Source organism: Eleutherodactylus coqui, chromosome 8 (genome assembly GCF_035609145.1).
Source record: "Eleutherodactylus coqui strain aEleCoq1 chromosome 8, aEleCoq1.hap1, whole genome shotgun sequence".
NCBI classification, from domain to species: domain Eukaryota; kingdom Metazoa; phylum Chordata; class Amphibia; order Anura; family Eleutherodactylidae; genus Eleutherodactylus; species Eleutherodactylus coqui.
Window position 1 is genome coordinate 197790759 of NC_089844.1, and position 16649 is coordinate 197807407.

The window sequence follows — 16649 nt, forward strand, 5'->3', positions numbered from 1 at the left end:
AGTGCTCATACCTGGCAGAAAATCTGCCAATGTAAAATGCCCCTAAGGCTTTCTACAGACACGTGAACGCAATATCAGGCTGCAAACCTTTATATACCATTACAGGAGGAAAGAAGGCAGATGGAGGACATGATGGAAACGTTTTTTTTAAACAATAGATTTTTATTGTAATTGTGAATTTTAACAAATGCTCAACAATATGTAAACCTTGACAGAGAGAAGGGAGAGTGAGGACATGATAGAAATCTTTATATATTGTGGGAGTGCATTACACAGAATGCAGACAGGCATTCTGCTACCTGAGGTAAGAGAAATCAGCTATGGTTGTGGCAGGAAATGAGATAAAAGGATCAGTTCCCGCCACACTCAGGGGAAAGAAAGCTGGCTGCTAGCCAGAAGAAACAGGAGATCAGAGCAGCCATGTCAGGGACTTGGAGCCTGAGGTCTGGTGCCGACCAGTGTGGAACCCATCATTCAGTCTAAAAGAAAAGGATGCCCTCTAGATGTCTGAGGTGGGGGTTAGTGACAGGGGCTCACCTACAGATGAGTGCTTAAACAGAATCATGGTCTCGTTATGGGAGAACTGTCCTAACAGAGCAAACTAAAAAGGTGAAAGAAACCTTGGAAGAGGCTAAAGAGGCTGTGGAAAGTAAGTGTACTGAGCTGACCCAACAAGTGAAGGTGTTATTGGAAGAGAAGCGCGAGTCTGAAGGTAAGAGAAATGCATTAGAGATGCAGATCCTAGAGCTACAAGTAAAGATCACTTTAGGTGACAGAGTCCAGGCAGAGCTGTCTGAGAAGATTAATAGACTGCATGTAGAGTTGAAAGCTCAGATTGAAGAGTCTCAGAGACTGTTAAAAGAAGAGACGCCTTAGTGCACATCCGAAGAAAATAGAAGCTGAGAGAAATGTGTTCCTCAAGCAGTTGGAGGAAGATGCAGAAACCTGACAAAGCAGATTTCAACACTTCAGGCTCAGGTGTCAGATCTGGAAAAGAAAATCTAGAAGACTATTGCATGCTTAGATTCTGTGGAAGAGCACAAAAGAGAAATTCAAAGAGAGTTAGAAGCTACAAATCGATGGTTTGAAGATAAATCAGCTGCTTATGATAAATTTGAGAAGTTTAACACAAGTCTTCAGCAGGAATTAGAAGATGTTACTGTGGAGCTTGGTCACCAACATCAGATTGTGTCCAAACTGGAGAAGAAGAAGCTGTGTGAACAGGGGCTTACTGAAGAAAAAAAATCAGGTCTGTGAGATATGCCAGCGAACGTGAGCGAGCTAAAGAAAGGCCTCATAGGAAAGGAGATAAAATGCTCAGTTCCTACCACACTACAGGGACTCTGGGCCTGAGGTCCAGTGCAGACCTGTCAGTCAGAACCAGCACAAGAGCCCAGGAGCACACATGCCAGACAGTGACAGTGGCATGTGTCCCTGATAACGTGACGCCCCATGTCTCTGTTAGGGGACAGCAACACAAGGGCCGGTACTGTTTGACAGAATATAAAGGCAGTTTGGGACCTGTTGCCTGGTCTGAAAGAGGAAGATGTCCTCTAGATGCCCCAGGTGGGGGTTACTGACAGGGGCCCTGTGGCTTGTGTACCCTGAACATTGCATATGGACTGTGTTATATGCTGTATGCATTTTGCAGTGATGCTGAGTAAATGCTGGCTGGTGCCAAATTTAAAAGAGTTCCAGCCTCCTGCAGCACGTTTAGGCACATGTGGTGCCTTTTTCCTGAAGTTAAGGTTGGGGATCTGCAGACGAGTATACCCCCTTACCATAATATGCCATAGGAGTAGAGAAGGGAGAGGGGTGACATGATGTAAACTTTTATATATGTTATAGGGGTAGAGAAGGAAGAGGGGGACATGATGAAAACCTTTATATATGTTACAGGAGGAAAGAAAGTAAGATGAGGACATGATGGAAGCCTATATAAAGGGTATTAAGGGAGTAAAGAAGAGGGACATATTGGCAACAGTTATATGTATTACAGGAGGAGAGAAGGCAGAGGAGGACATGATGGAATTGTTTATGTATATTACAGGTGAAGAGAAGGGAGAGGGTAACATGATGGAAACCTTTATATATGTTACAGGAGGGGAGAGGGGAGAGGAGGACATGATGAAAACCTTTATATATGCTACAGGAGGAGAGAAGGGAGAGGGGGGACATGATGGAAACCTTTATATATGTTATAGGAGGAAAGAAGGGAAAGGAGACATGCTGGAAACCTCTATATATGTTATAGGAGGAAATAATGGAGAGGGGGCATATCATAGAAACCTCTATTTATATTACAGGAAGAGAGCAGTGAGAGGAGGCCATGATTTAAACTGTGTGTGTGTGTATATATATATATATATATATATATATATATATATATATATATATATAAAAGGTGAAAGCCCTCATTGGCTGATTGACTGACTCACTCACACACTGACTGACTCGCCATTAATTCTCTAACTTCTCGTTGTCGTATAAATATGAAATTTGGCAAGACCATTCTTTAGGTCCTAAATAGGAAAAGTAAAGATCTCACAACTCAATTATTTGATGCTAATTGCAAAAGTAAGTGCACCCCTATCTAATGTAACTTACCGTTGTCGTACACGCATGAAATTTGGCACAAGCATTTTTTCGGTTCTAAATAAGATAAAGAAGGTCCTAAATAGGAAAAGCAAAGGGGTCACAACTCGATTATTTAATGCTAATTGCAAAAGTTAGTGCACCCCTAAGTAATGTAACTTCCCTGTGTCCTACAAGCATGAAATTTGGCATGAGCATTCCTTAGGTCTTAAGTGAGGAGAGTGGGAGGGGTGGCACATTCTGCAGAGGGACATCGGTACATGCAGCCTGAGGAGAATCTAATGCTCCTCTATGTGTATGCATACGATAATTCCTTGGTTACTCTAAATTAACCACAACTTCATCAAATTTTCCATGCGAACAACATGTAAACACCTGTATCAAATTAACTTGTCGAAGCTGGGTATATCAGCTAGTATATATATATATATATAAAATATATTACAGGAGAAGAGATAGGAGAGCGAAAACATGATGGGAACCTTTACATATATTATAAGAGGAGAAAAGTGAGAGATGGGACATGATGGAAACCTTTATTTATGTTACAGGAGGAGAGAAGGGAGAGGGGGACATGATGGATACCTTTATATATGTTACAGGAGGAGAGAAGAGGGAGGGGGCATGATGGAAATCTTTATATATGGTACAAGAGAAGAGAAGGGAGAGGAGGGACATGATGGAAACCTTTTTATATGTTGGAGGAGAGAAGGGAGAGGAGGACATGATGGAAATCTTTATATATGTTACAGGAGGAGAGACAGGAGGAGGGGACCTGAAAGAAACATTTATATATGGTACAGGAGAAGAGAAGGGAGAGGGGACATGGTGTAAACCTTTATATATTGTACAAGAAGAGAGAATGGAGAGGAGGGACATGATGGAAACTTCTGTATATCTTATAGTAGGAGAGAAGGGAGACGGGGACATGATGAAAACCATTATATATGTTACAGGAGGAAAGACGGGAGAGGGGGACATGATGGAAACCTTTATATATCTTACTGGAGAGAAGGGAGAGGGGACATGAAGGAAACCTTTATATATGTTACAGGAGGAAAGAAGGGAGAGGAGGACATGATGGAAACCTTTATATATGTTATTGAAGGAGAGAAGTGAGAGGGGGAGATATGACGGAAACCTTTATATATGTTGGCATCCCTGTATTATAGGGAAAAACTGTATTATTGCACTGATAGACTGTCTACCTGTATTCTGCTTGAGCAGAAAACAACAAAAATACACCATATCCACATCAGAACAGCTCAGTGAATTAATACTGTACCAAAACAGCTCATAACAAATTCAGCACAAACTAGCTGTTACGATCGTGTGGGCAACCTAAGCACGGGAGCCCACACGATCGCACCTAAAATGGGATAGAGAATGGATAGGATGGAAGCATACAGGTAGCACCAGGGTCACATGGGATTCACACAGGTTTCAGGCAACTGACCCTGGCTACCGGGAGAATGGCATGGCCCTACCTAAGCGGGGAACATTGCCCCAATAAGGACAGCTCAGCGGTCTTCGGAACTCGGCCCTAGCTGATCCTAGGAACCACGCCACAGAACAGGAGACATACACATGCTACAGGACAAAGACAGAACCACAGGATGCACAGAGCCAGAACACAGAGCATACAGCAACCAAAATGAAACTACTAGTAACAGATAAGCTGAATATAAATACCAGGTATTAGTTGACATGTTGTACAAGATGTTGAAAGCTAGCAGGCCACTTCACGGCTCCTGGTTATATCGCTAGTCCCTACACTAACCTGGAGTCCAACAGAACCGGACAGAGTTCACACAGAAAGCTGCAACAGGACAGGACACAGATAGCAGGTCACACAGCAAACTGACAAGAAACTGACAGAATTTAAACGTACAAACTGACATGAACCAGCAAGACAGAAATCACTCAGCAAAGCTTGCAACAGGACAGAACAGAGCACTGGACACACAGCCAGCTGCATCAGGAACAGGACAGAACATGACTGATAACAAGTTACAGAACACAGAACTAACATGAGTACTCACCCTAGTGAACCCAGCCAGAGACTGACCAGGAGCTGGGTTTATATGTGAGCACAGACCCAGGAGATTGGCTAGCAGGAAGTACCACACCCAGCCAGCTCAATTAACCTTCAACCACCTGTGAGGTGTGCTGCTAGGAGTACATAATACCACAGATCCCAGCAGCACACATAACAGTACCTCCCCTTTAAAAAAGGGGCCTCCGGACCCTTTAAGCATAACATCAAAAATTATGCAACTCCTCCAAAAGACACAGACACAGTACAGGACTTATCCCTATGGCCTAGTACTGCCAAACATGTCACCCGGATTGGTGTAGCACAGGACTTATACATACGGGCCTAATGCAAAACACACAAATAACTGTGAAGGAGGGGGCAAACGTAACACAGACCATGCACATAGCTGGAGGGGTAGACATGGCAAGCCACCCTGCTGACATAGCGTGCACAGGACTTATCCATACGGGCCTAGTGCAAACGCCAGCCAGTCAGCAGGAGGAGGGGAAAAGCTCAGGTACATACAATACAAGGGTCTACAGCAAATTATGTCTGCTGGGCGCACCACGCCGCAGGACGGATACCAGGACAGGAATACAGACTGCATAACGCAGGACAGGTAACAGACAGAGCTGGAACTCAGACAAAACAAGGAAACAGACCAGACAGACCCTAACATCCGCCTACCAACGGACAAAGGGGACAGAATACGGATCAGGACGTCCGCCCACCAACGGACGGGTAGAAACACAGGAACAGGAATCAGGCATCCACAACCAATGGACGGGTGGCTCAGACAGACAGGAAACAGACTGTCCGAAACAGATACAAACAAAACAGAGCATACATGCATACCAAGACAGACAGGGCCCTACATCCGCCTACCAACGGACTAGGGGACAGAATACGAATCAAGACGTCCGCCCACCAACAGACGGGTAGCTATACAGGAAACAGAATCAGGCGTCCACAATCAATGGACGGGTGGCTCAGACAGACAGGGCCCTACATTGGCCTACCAACGGACTAGGGGTCAGGATACAGATCAGGTGTCCGCCCACGGACGGGTAGACATACAGAAACAGGACTCAGGCGTCCACAACCAATGGACGGGTGGATCAGGCAGACAGGAAACAGACTGTCCAAAAAAGATACAAACAAAACGGAGCATACATGCATACCAAGAACATAGCCAACATACTCAGAACAGAACAAGAACATAGTGCATATCATACAAAATAGAAACATATAACATAGGAACAGATAACATAATAGACAACATATAACATAATGCCAATCATCTGATGAGGTGGACCTAAGTGGTATTAGTGCAATATGTCAACACCAGAACTATGGTCTGCCTGAGCTAAAGGTAATGCCCAGGTCACGCTCCAAAACTTCTCATTGGCTGCTGGTAACACACCTGCAAGCTCTGGCGGCATTTTTGGGAGCAAGAAGAATGGATGGCTGCACCAGAAAGAAGAGAGGAGGCACCTTCAGGCAGTAACTAACGCTTAGGTCTCTTTACGGCCAGGGTTAGGGAGTTTCACTAAGTTTCTCCCTGCGGTGGGGTCCCATTGATACCGGCACTGCGGCCACAGAGCAGACTTTAGTACACATCACCAACACCACCAACCAGCCGGCAGACACTGGAGAGGGTAAGGTTACGGACTTACAGTAAATTTTCCACACTGGGTGTCGTGGTCTTCTTACTAGCGCTTAGGACCCACCTCCAGGCTGATGGCTCGTGCTGCGGCCGCACACCTCAGTTCACTCCTGGACACATGTCTTAGCCAATCCAAAAATGGGGACGTGACCCGGACATTCCCTCTAACTCACGCCGGCCAACCCATGTTTCCACCCATACTTCCGGTGGAGACATATTGCACTAATACTGACCTAAGTGACTGATCACCTCCAGTCTACATCCAACAGCTTCCTACAAGCTGGTGGCCGGTACCCTGTACCACCACACATGTCACGTGTAGTGAAGGTCAGCTATTGCCTCAGATTGACTCAATATCAGACCCCCAATAAGGTGGCAACCTGGGCTCCATCTCTGTATTGTGATCTATGTGTGGATATTGATTCACTAGGTTTAAAGGTTTCTTATTTTGTGTCATCTGTACATATACTATTGAACACTGTAGTTGAGGCTTTCATCTGTGCTTCTGACATTTCAGTATCACGATTCATTCATGGTATAGAATGATTTGTCTGCAGTTCCGCGCTGCAGCCATGCTCATGAATCCAACACACGATATCCTTATTAAATGACAATGAGATGAAAATCCCTTTGACAAAGGATCAACCCAACTAGAGGTTTGTACAAAGAATAGACCCTATACTATGCAGAACACAAAGTCAACTGATCCACCTCTGCAGGCAGAAAGGGGCCTCATCTGCTTTTTGTGCACTTTTTAAGCCTATAGTTTGTGCAGGGTATATATTGGACAGCCGCTAGAAAATTATTAGCAAACCAGCTAAAATGGGGAAGGTAAGAAGTGCATTCAAGATAATATCTATCTGCCTATTATGTGCTATTTCTTGCATGAGTCGTTTATCATATGACAACCTATAGATGCCACTATATATACACCATACCGTATATAGCTAAAGGACTTCAGATATCAAATAGTCCTCAACAAATATCCCAATCCAATAGCAGTTTTCTACTAAAATGACATGTATGCAGGATTGCTCAGAATACTTTGGCTTTAACCCCTTAAGGACCAGGCTGTTTTGTACCTAAAGGACCAGACACTTTTAGGGATTTTACCCATGTGGTGGTTTTACTAGTCTATTTTTTTTTTTCTTCAGCTACCAAAATTATTTTTGCTGCGATATTTTTAATATCTTTATATACCTTTTTTTCTGTTTTTTAGTTTTATTGGTGATAAGGAGCTAAAAAATTTTTTTTACATTTATAGTTTTTTTTAATTAGTATATTTACAGAAAAAAAATATGGGAAGGGGTTCCTCATTTCATTTTGGACGTTTTGATATATAATATGTATAGTTTGGGATTTCAGGGCGCATACAGCGACAGTTTAGGTAATATTTTTATAACTTTTTTTTTATCATTTATGACCCCCATAAGACCTCTGGGAGTCATTCACATGGTCCTTTTTTATTTCACACTTCCCACTGTAGCTGGGGCATCCATAGGAGCCCCAGTTATAGGGGAAAACAACCCCTGTAGTGACATCAGTCACTACCAGAGCTGATCAGGGTCTGCTAGGACCCTGCAGCTCTGTTGTGCCAGGGGGCTCCGGGCGGTCACATGACCCCTGGGTCGCATAGTGGAAGTAATACTTCCACTTTTTAGTACATAGCGCTCATTAAACGCCATGTACTCGGGAAAGGCAGAAGCGGTTAAAACCCACTTCTCCCTTCCCTTTTGGGTGCTCTGCTGTGTCTGACAGCCGAGGACCCGACCTGCTCATGCTTGATTGCAGAAGCAAAGGTTTTAATCCTGCACTGTATTTCTACTATTGGTGTGGATCAAAGCCCAGGACCAAACGCTGTAAATTTACCATAGATTGGTCCTTCAGGGGTTTGGGTAGAAATGTATATTAAAATATGAACGTTGTTTTTAGACTTTGAAAAAGATGCAAAAACTGCAGATTTGAATTGTGGAAGCATTTTTTTGAGGTTTTCTCTACAAGTGGCAGAGTAGTTGCATACATTTATATACTATCATCCTGCTCGTGTTGTCAATGTAGGTCTGTATAAAAGCTTAAAAAGGGAAACCATCAGCAAGCTAGCTTGCAGCTGCTGATGAATTGGCTTTCTGTTTTTTCTGTACTCCAGTGCAGCAAGGTGTATAAGTCCTCGGGGTTCTTTTACATGTCCTCAGGGTTCTTTTACATGAAACAATCATTGTTAAGATTCTTGCTGGATCGTATGTAATTGAATAACAACCAGTCAACCAGAACAATCTCCACCCGCTCTGCGTCCATCACTGACGGACCTCATCATCTCACATGTTTAGTAATCTAGTAAAACAATGCCAGGGTACGAGAGGGATTATACGGGCTTTTTAACACGCCGTGTGATACCGTTCTAGGGTTCCGTCACAGCGGAGTACAGCACGATGATGGAACCCCCCGACGGAAAGGAATCATTCATGTGTCTTTAGTAATAAGGGCGCCGCTTTGGTGTCCATTAACTCCTTCCCGCTACAGGGTGTACATTTACGTCCTGCAGCGTTGAGGTATGTATGACGGGAGATCACGTGGCAATCTCGCATCGTACACCGCGGGCGCTGGCTGTTTATTACAGCCGACACCCAGCCGCAATAGCTCTGATGAGTGCGGGCTGATCAAGCTGTTAACCCTTTAAATGCCACTGTCAATTCTGACAATGGCATTTAAATCTATTGTTCAGGGGTCACGTGCGGCCCCCAGCTATGACATCACAGGGAGGCATATATCTATATTAAACCCCAGTTCGGCACTAACAACCAATCAGGTTGAATCAGGGTACCCAAACAACCAATGAGGTTGAATCACACAAGCCAAACAACCAATGAGATTGCTGGAATTTTGAATCAGAACCAATGACGTTGCTGGAATTGCTGTATACTGCCGAACTGGGGTTTAATATAGATATATGCCACAGGGAGCCATGCAGGTGTCCTGGCAGGCAAGGGTCGTCTGAAAGGCCCCAGGGCTGTCTTGGCAGAATGCCTATCAAGCTGTCTCCGTGGGGTGGCTTGATAGACTGCCTGCCCGATCACAGTATGTAACGGTGCTGTGGTATTACATCATACTGCAGGAGCGATCAAATCATCGCAAGTTGTTGTCCTTTGTGGAGACTTTAAAAAAAAGTAAAAACAAGATCAATAAAGTAATGAACATTTTTTTTAAATAATATAACCATAAAAAAAGGCTGATCTATCAAAGTAATGCATTATTAACCCCGCACGATGAACGTCGTCAGAAAAAAGAATAAGGAATACCAGAAATGCACTTTTCTGGTCACCCTGTCTTAAAAAAAAAATGCAATAAAAATGAGCAAAAAGTCGTATGTATTCCAGAAATGGTACCAATGTAAACTACAGGACGTCCTGTGAAAGATGAGGCTGCGCACAACTATGTCGATGGAAAAATAAAAAAGTTACCGAGCGCAGAAGATGGAGGCAGAAAATAATTTCAAAATATTATGTAAAATTCAAGTAGTACAACAAAAAAAAAAACTATATAAGTTTTGTATCATAGTAATCGTACCGACCCGTAGAATAAAGTTATCAGGTCATTTTTATTGTAATTTGTGTACCGTAGAAACAAGACTCACCGGAAAATGGCGGAATTTCTTTATTTTCATTTTTTTCATTTTACTCCTCTTAGAATTTTGTAAATGTTTTTCAGTACATTATATGGTACTTTAAATAGCACCATTGAAAAATACAACTCGTCCCGCAAAAAACAACAAGCCCTCCTACAACTATATCAATAGATTAATAAAGGAGTTATAATTTTTTAAAACGGGGGAGGAAAAAACGAAAATAGGGAAAAAAAGGGCCGCGTCCTTAACCCTTTCCAATCCAATGTCGGTCCTGCCCCGACATCATCATTTCCCTCCACAGCTCCGATATCGGGGCAGGCCCGACACTGCAGTGCAGTAGTGCATCAGCACCCGATCATCAGACATATCGGGTGCAGATGCACTCCTGCACTGGTCCTCATCGAGGACCCCCGAGGAGAAGGCAGAAAGGGTTTTTAACCCTTTCTGCCTTCTCCTTTACACATTACATAGCACTCAATTAGCGCTATGTAATGCATAGAGATTCCGGCCGGCGATCATGTGACAGCCGGTGTTACCTGACACCCAGCAGTCACATGAACGTCGAGCCGGAAGCCTGCACCGTGGGGGGACCTGCTTACCTGTCCAGCGTCTTCCGCATTCTCCCTTCTGCCTCCCGGCCCGGCGATCATGTGACCGCTAGGTGCCACCTGACCCCAGCGGTCACATGATCGCTGAGCCCGGAGGCAGAAGGGAGAATGCGGAAGACGCCGGACAGGTAAGCAGGTCCCTCCACGGTGCAGTGAGCACCTGCACCCTCCTGAACTCTGTCAGTTCAGGAGGGTGCAAGGAAAATGTATTTTTTCTCATCCATTCTCCCCAGCTCCAATTTATTTGGAGCTGGGGAGAATGGATGAGAAAAAAATAAATGGATTGGAAAGGGTTAAGGGGTTAAGCAAGGTTTCTGTTCATTTCCTTGATATTTGGAGTACAGCATACTATATGGAGTGAAGTTGACTCTGTTATTGCATATTGCAAATAAAATGGAAACCCTCGTAAAATAGACAGCAAATGCAAGCGAATGGCTTAGTTCCTTTCCGTCTCAGTGATGGTCTCAGCTGTGAGGGAACCCTAGACCGGTATCACATGGCGTGTTAAGCACTGAGTAATCCCTCCCTTACCCTACTTTACATGCAGCCTTGTACCAGATCACTAAAGATGTGTGATTACAATGTCCATCAGCACCATAATGGTACGAGTTTTCTAGATTCTGGTCCTTTTACACAGAACAACTGTTGGGCACTTCAGCACTGACCGCTGTCCCAGGGATGATCACTCCTATGTCTTCACAGAGGGGGGAGGATCCCTCAGTGAATGGGGCAGAGCGGGGTGAGGATTGCTCTGGCCACCCGCCGCCGTTCATAGAGGTTTACACGATGGGCAGTTGATTTTTATGCCTGCAGAAACTGAACGACGAACGAATTATCATTCCTAAATTTCTGGAATTTGTCTCGCTAGAAATCAATAACAAAATACAATGTCTGTTTAACCTGTGATACGCTCCTCTATATAGTAATGAATTGCGCTTCTTCTTCTTACCAGATCATCTTTTACGAAGACCGGAACTTCCAAGGCCGCTCCTATGAGTGCAGCGCTGATAGCTCCGACTTACTCTCCTTCTTCAATCGCTGCGGCTCAATCCGTGTTGAACATGGCAACTGGATGATCTATGAGTTTCCGAACTACAGAGGATGTCAGTTCTTCTTAAAGAGAGGCGAATATCCCGATTTCAACCAGTGTCTGGGCTTTGGAGATTCCATCAGATCATGCAGAATAATTCCCCAGGTACCGTGTTGTAATTCCACATAACACCCCCCAGGCACGACCACTCCTCACACAGCTCTCCAAAAGCAAATCCTTTACTTCACAGCATTTAGAAGTACATGGAGGAATGCCTAAATGACAATCCCCATACAGTATGTAATGTCACTGCCTCCAATGTACAATCCCTATATAGTATGAATTGTGAGCGGCTGTGTGTTATAGTATGGTCAAGGGCACCCCTACTATAAGGCAGCCTGGGACTGCCACCTCAGGCAGCAGTCTACAGGACGTCACAGAGGCGGCAGGTTGTCATCCGGCTGGTAATTATTTTTTACTGGCCATTAATCGCTAGTAAAAAAAGAACTCACTGCTGAGAGCCGCCAGGGCAGCAAACCAACAAGCATTTCACTCACCCAGCCTGCAACTCCAGTGCTGACCTTGTGACTAGTGTCGCTCTGTACACAGCACAGATGCCAGGGGAGGGGGCAGCAGTCTCAAACTCTGCAGCGGCTGCCATTGGACCAGGGCTGCAAGTTGGGTGATGGAAAAGCCTGTTGGGCTACTGCCAGGTCAGGGGCCAATGTGGGGGACACTATTACTACTGGGGCCTCTGTGGGAGACACTATTACTACTGGGGCCACTAACTGCATCAGTATAACTACTCGAGCCATTAAAGGAGTTAGTACTACTATTAGGGCTCTTTAAGGGTGCCACTTACTATTGGGCTCACTACTGGGAGCACTATCACTGTCACTTGAGACAAATCTTAATGGTTTAAATATGTGTTGGGTATCTTGGGTATTGGCACTTCCTTTGAGGAAAGGGGCATTCCACAGTTCGCCTCAGACAGCATTAAATCTCGGAGCACTCTTAAATATTGACATTTCTCCTTTCTTCTGCCCAGAAGTACTTTTAAAAATGTATACATAAAGCTGGAAAAATTGGTGAGGTGGTTTCCAAAGTGACTTAGATCCAATAAATGCCATTTTCCACAAGTCTTTCTATGGTGACTTTGGACCTTCTGGAATAAACCGTGATCCCTGCAGTGATGGTTTTGTATGTATTTCAGTGATTTTGACTATAACATGTTGCTAATGATAGAGGGGGCATCATGAAAAGTACGTAACCGCTCGCCACAATTTCTACACAAAATTAATGTTACTTTGGAAATCAGCTTGCTTTGAGTGCTTGCTTTGTTTCAGCTGTTTTGGTTTTGGCATTAAAGGGGCTGTTGGGTTACAATATAATACATATTTAAAATTACATATTTTGAAATTAGTGGCAAATGACGTAAAACATTAAAACAAAGGGTACTTACCATCCTCACTTCAGCGTTCCAGCGCTGCAGCCCGCGATTCTTCCAGTCTCTGTTGACAGCCGAATTCAGATGAGCGTTGCCAGCCAATCAGACCACAGCATCATTGTTCCAAACTCCTGGCATCATGGTGCCCATTATGTGAGTGCTGGGGCCAGAAGAACAGGCTGTCACATTGCAGCTTCTGATCTCTGCTAGCTGCATGTTTAGGCAAAGTCCGCCCCTCTCAAATCCCCTGACAATGATGCCTACAGCATCATCCATGTACTGCTCAGAGGTCTCGTGCCTGCACCGTGATGTCGAGTACCACTGCTTTTACAGTAAAGAACCTCCTTCTATATTGTGCAGAAACCTGCTTTCCTCTACATGCAGAGGGCGCCCCCTTGTTACCGTCACAGTCCTGGGTATAAATAGATGATGGGAGAGATATCTGTACTGACCCCTGATATATCTATACATAGTTATTAGAGCGCCCCCTTGTTACAGTCCTGGGTATAATAGATGATGGGAGAGATCTCTGTACGGACTCCTGATATATCTATACATAGTTATTAGAGCACCCCCTTGTTACAGTCCTGGGTATAATAGATGATGGGGGAGATCTCTGTACTGACCCCTGATATATCTATACATAGTTATTAGAGCGCCCCCTTGTTACAGTCCTGGGTATAATAGATGATGGGAGAGATCTCTGTACGGACTCCTGATATATCTATACATAGTTATTAGAGCGCCCCCTTGTTACAGTCCTAGGTACAAAAAGATGATGAGAGAGATCTTTGGGCTGACTCCTGATATATCTATACATAGTTATTAGAGCGCCCCCTTGTTACAGTCCTGGGTATAATAGATGATGGGAGAGATCTCTGTACTGATAACTGATATATTTATACATAGTAATTAGAGCGCACCCTTGTTAAAGTCCTGGGTATAAATAGATGATGGGAGAGATCTTAGTGCTGACCCCTGATATACTTATACATAGTCATTAGGTCGCCCTTCAATCATCTTTTTTCTAAACTAAATAATCCCAATTTTTTGATAACCTCTCTGGGTATTGTAGTCCGCCCATTATATTTATTACTTTAGTTTCCGCCTTTTTACCCGCTCAAGCTCTGATATTTCCTTCTTGAGTAACAGTGCCAAAAACTGTCTACAATATTCTATGTGTGGTCTGACTAGTGACTTGTAAAAAGGAAGAACAATGTTCTCATCATGTGACCATAGACCTCTTTTGATGGCCCCCATGATCCTATTTGCCTTGGTAGCAGCTACCTGACACTGGTTGCTCCAGTTAAGCTTACAGTTATGAAACCCCCAAGTCCTTCTCCATGTCAGTGTTCCCAGTGGTTTCCCATTTAGTGTGTAATGATGACATGTGTTTCCTCTGCCCATGTGCAGAACGTTACATTTATCAGTGTTACACCTCATCTGACACTTTTCTGCCCCAAATCATCCAGATCCATTTACAAATCTATATGTAACTGTATAATATCCTCTCTTGTATTAATTACTTTACATAGTTTAATATCATTTGGGCCAATTACTGCCCCCTGGTATAGATATTTGTAGAACTGTAAGCTTTAGCTACTGTATATGGGTATTATTGTATCTTGACGCCACTGGAAGTAGTGGTGGAGCCAAGATACAGTGTGTTTGACAGGGGGTTGACGGCCCCTGTTCGTGATTGGTTGGCCGCCTGTCTACACCTCCTCGGCCTCAGAGGATCTGTAGGCGCCGGCGGCCTCTCTGAATCGGTGAACCTGATGGCATCCGCTCCCTTGTAGCAGTCCTGAGGTGACTCTCCCTGACAGTTGCGTCGTGGACCCTCTGTTCCCAGTATCTGGTCCGCCGTGGTGGAAGGTGAAAGGCGGCAGTCAGCATTTCTCTGCACTGGCCGTGCAGAAAGGGCAGAGCCGACAGTCGTCACAGGTGAGTGCTGCTGTGCCACATCTGAGTGCTGGCCGTTGAGGAAGGCGACAGCCAATGGACTACAGTTGCGAGCGGTCTTGAATGGTGGTGACTGGGAAGGTGGTGGGGATCAGGTCCGGGGCCGAGGGCACAGCGTCATGAGCAGAGCTTGTTGCTGGCAGTGGCGCCGGGGGTGGAGCGAAGCCACAGTGTAATGAGCAGAGCGTGTTCCCAGCAGCGGCACCGAGGTGCATGCTCTCAGGCCATAGTGTTCATGCATTTTTTCCTGGGTTGTAGGGTTAGGGATTACATTTCCTGTTAGCCTTACATTCTTGGCTGTTATTGCTTCCATGTTACCGCTGTAATATGGAAGCATTAACAGCTAATAAAGTATGCCTCACTGGAACACCAATCCCTAACCCTAACCCTGCAGCCCAGGCAAAAAGCTATCCAGACGCTGCTGCTAGAACCTTATTGAATGTAGCCAATCGGGAGCTAGGGGTGGGAAAGGGGCATTCCTGCATCGAAGTCCTGTCAAACCCCTAGCTTCCAGTGCCGTCAAGATACAATACTCTGTATATGTATCTTCATGCTTACACAGTTTTGTGAGCTATGGGATTGTTTTGTTTCCTAATCTTTCTACAAAGCATGTGAGGAAAGTGTGAGAAACCCAATAAATACTACTTGAATCATATGATATAAGACTTATCTTTGACTTATTTATGTTATTAAGGTGATGATCTTTGGGGTGTAATGACGATTGTTTTCATATTACTCTAGCAAACATCATGCAAGATTAGAGTCTACGAGAGAGAAGACTTCAAAGGCCAAATGATGGAATTTACAGAAGATTGTCCTCAAGTCTTTGAGAAATTCCGCTACCATGACATCCACTCCTGCAATGTCCTTGAAGGTCATTGGTTATTTTATGATGAACCTAACTTCAGAGGGCCTCAGTATTACCTGAGACCAGGAGAATACAGGAGATACAGCGACTGGGGAGGAGCCAACAGTAGGGTCGGCTCTTTTAGAAGAGTCACAGACTTTCAGTAACTTGCCAAGAGAATGCATTGTTGTACATTCTGCTAATAAAATCTCATCTATTTAGAGCTGACTTTGTGCCTCAGAGATTCAATATGTCATCTAGATCAAGGCTGCACATTACCTGCAAAGGAAATCATCACAAAAAATTATTTTAGCTCATTTAAAAGAATTTAGTGTTACCTGTGACTTTTTTTTTCTTCAGTAATTTTATGCTCTTTTTGCCTTAGTAGAAGCAGCTCTTAACCTATTTGAACTGCTCACAGTGAATTTATGTCGATGCTGTCCAGACTCTGTGCAGCAGCAACGTAAATTTATGCTTTCAGGAGGCGATCACAGCCCCTCACAGTAGATAAAACACCTGAAACAGGCTATTACTATCTGATTCAGTTGCCGATGATGACATCAGTACCAAGAAATCACAGCGCTGGCCGGGAAAGTTTGCTTTAGGCCGCCTGCGCATGAATAGGTTGGATTCCAGGTGGGGGATCCTGCACCGGAAGCAGACCATGTGCCTGGCCAGCGACCCCGAATTCCGTTCATTTCTTGTCTTCTTCTGTACTGTGAATGGTCCAGCGGGCGAGCACGCGTAGTACAGATTTTTTTCCAAGTGCTTCTTTCCCACGCCTTCACTAGCCAATGACTAAAGTCCTGCAACCTTTCTGCAATGTCAATTGCG

At 44.4% G+C, this 16649-nt stretch overlaps 1 protein-coding gene across 1 annotated transcript; it reads left to right on the plus strand.

The window, feature by feature from the left end:
• Positions 1-7121: 7121 nt before the first annotated feature.
• On the plus strand, positions 7122-16043 carry LOC136577729 (gamma-crystallin-1-like). The gene is made up of 4 exons (XM_066577654.1): positions 7122-7130; positions 11482-11724; positions 15577-15579; positions 15710-16043. The coding sequence occupies exons 1-4, from the start codon at positions 7122-7124 to the stop codon at positions 15980-15982; spliced, it is 528 nt and encodes a 175-aa protein (XP_066433751.1). The 3' UTR covers positions 15983-16043.
• Positions 16044-16649: the final 606 nt, after the last annotated feature.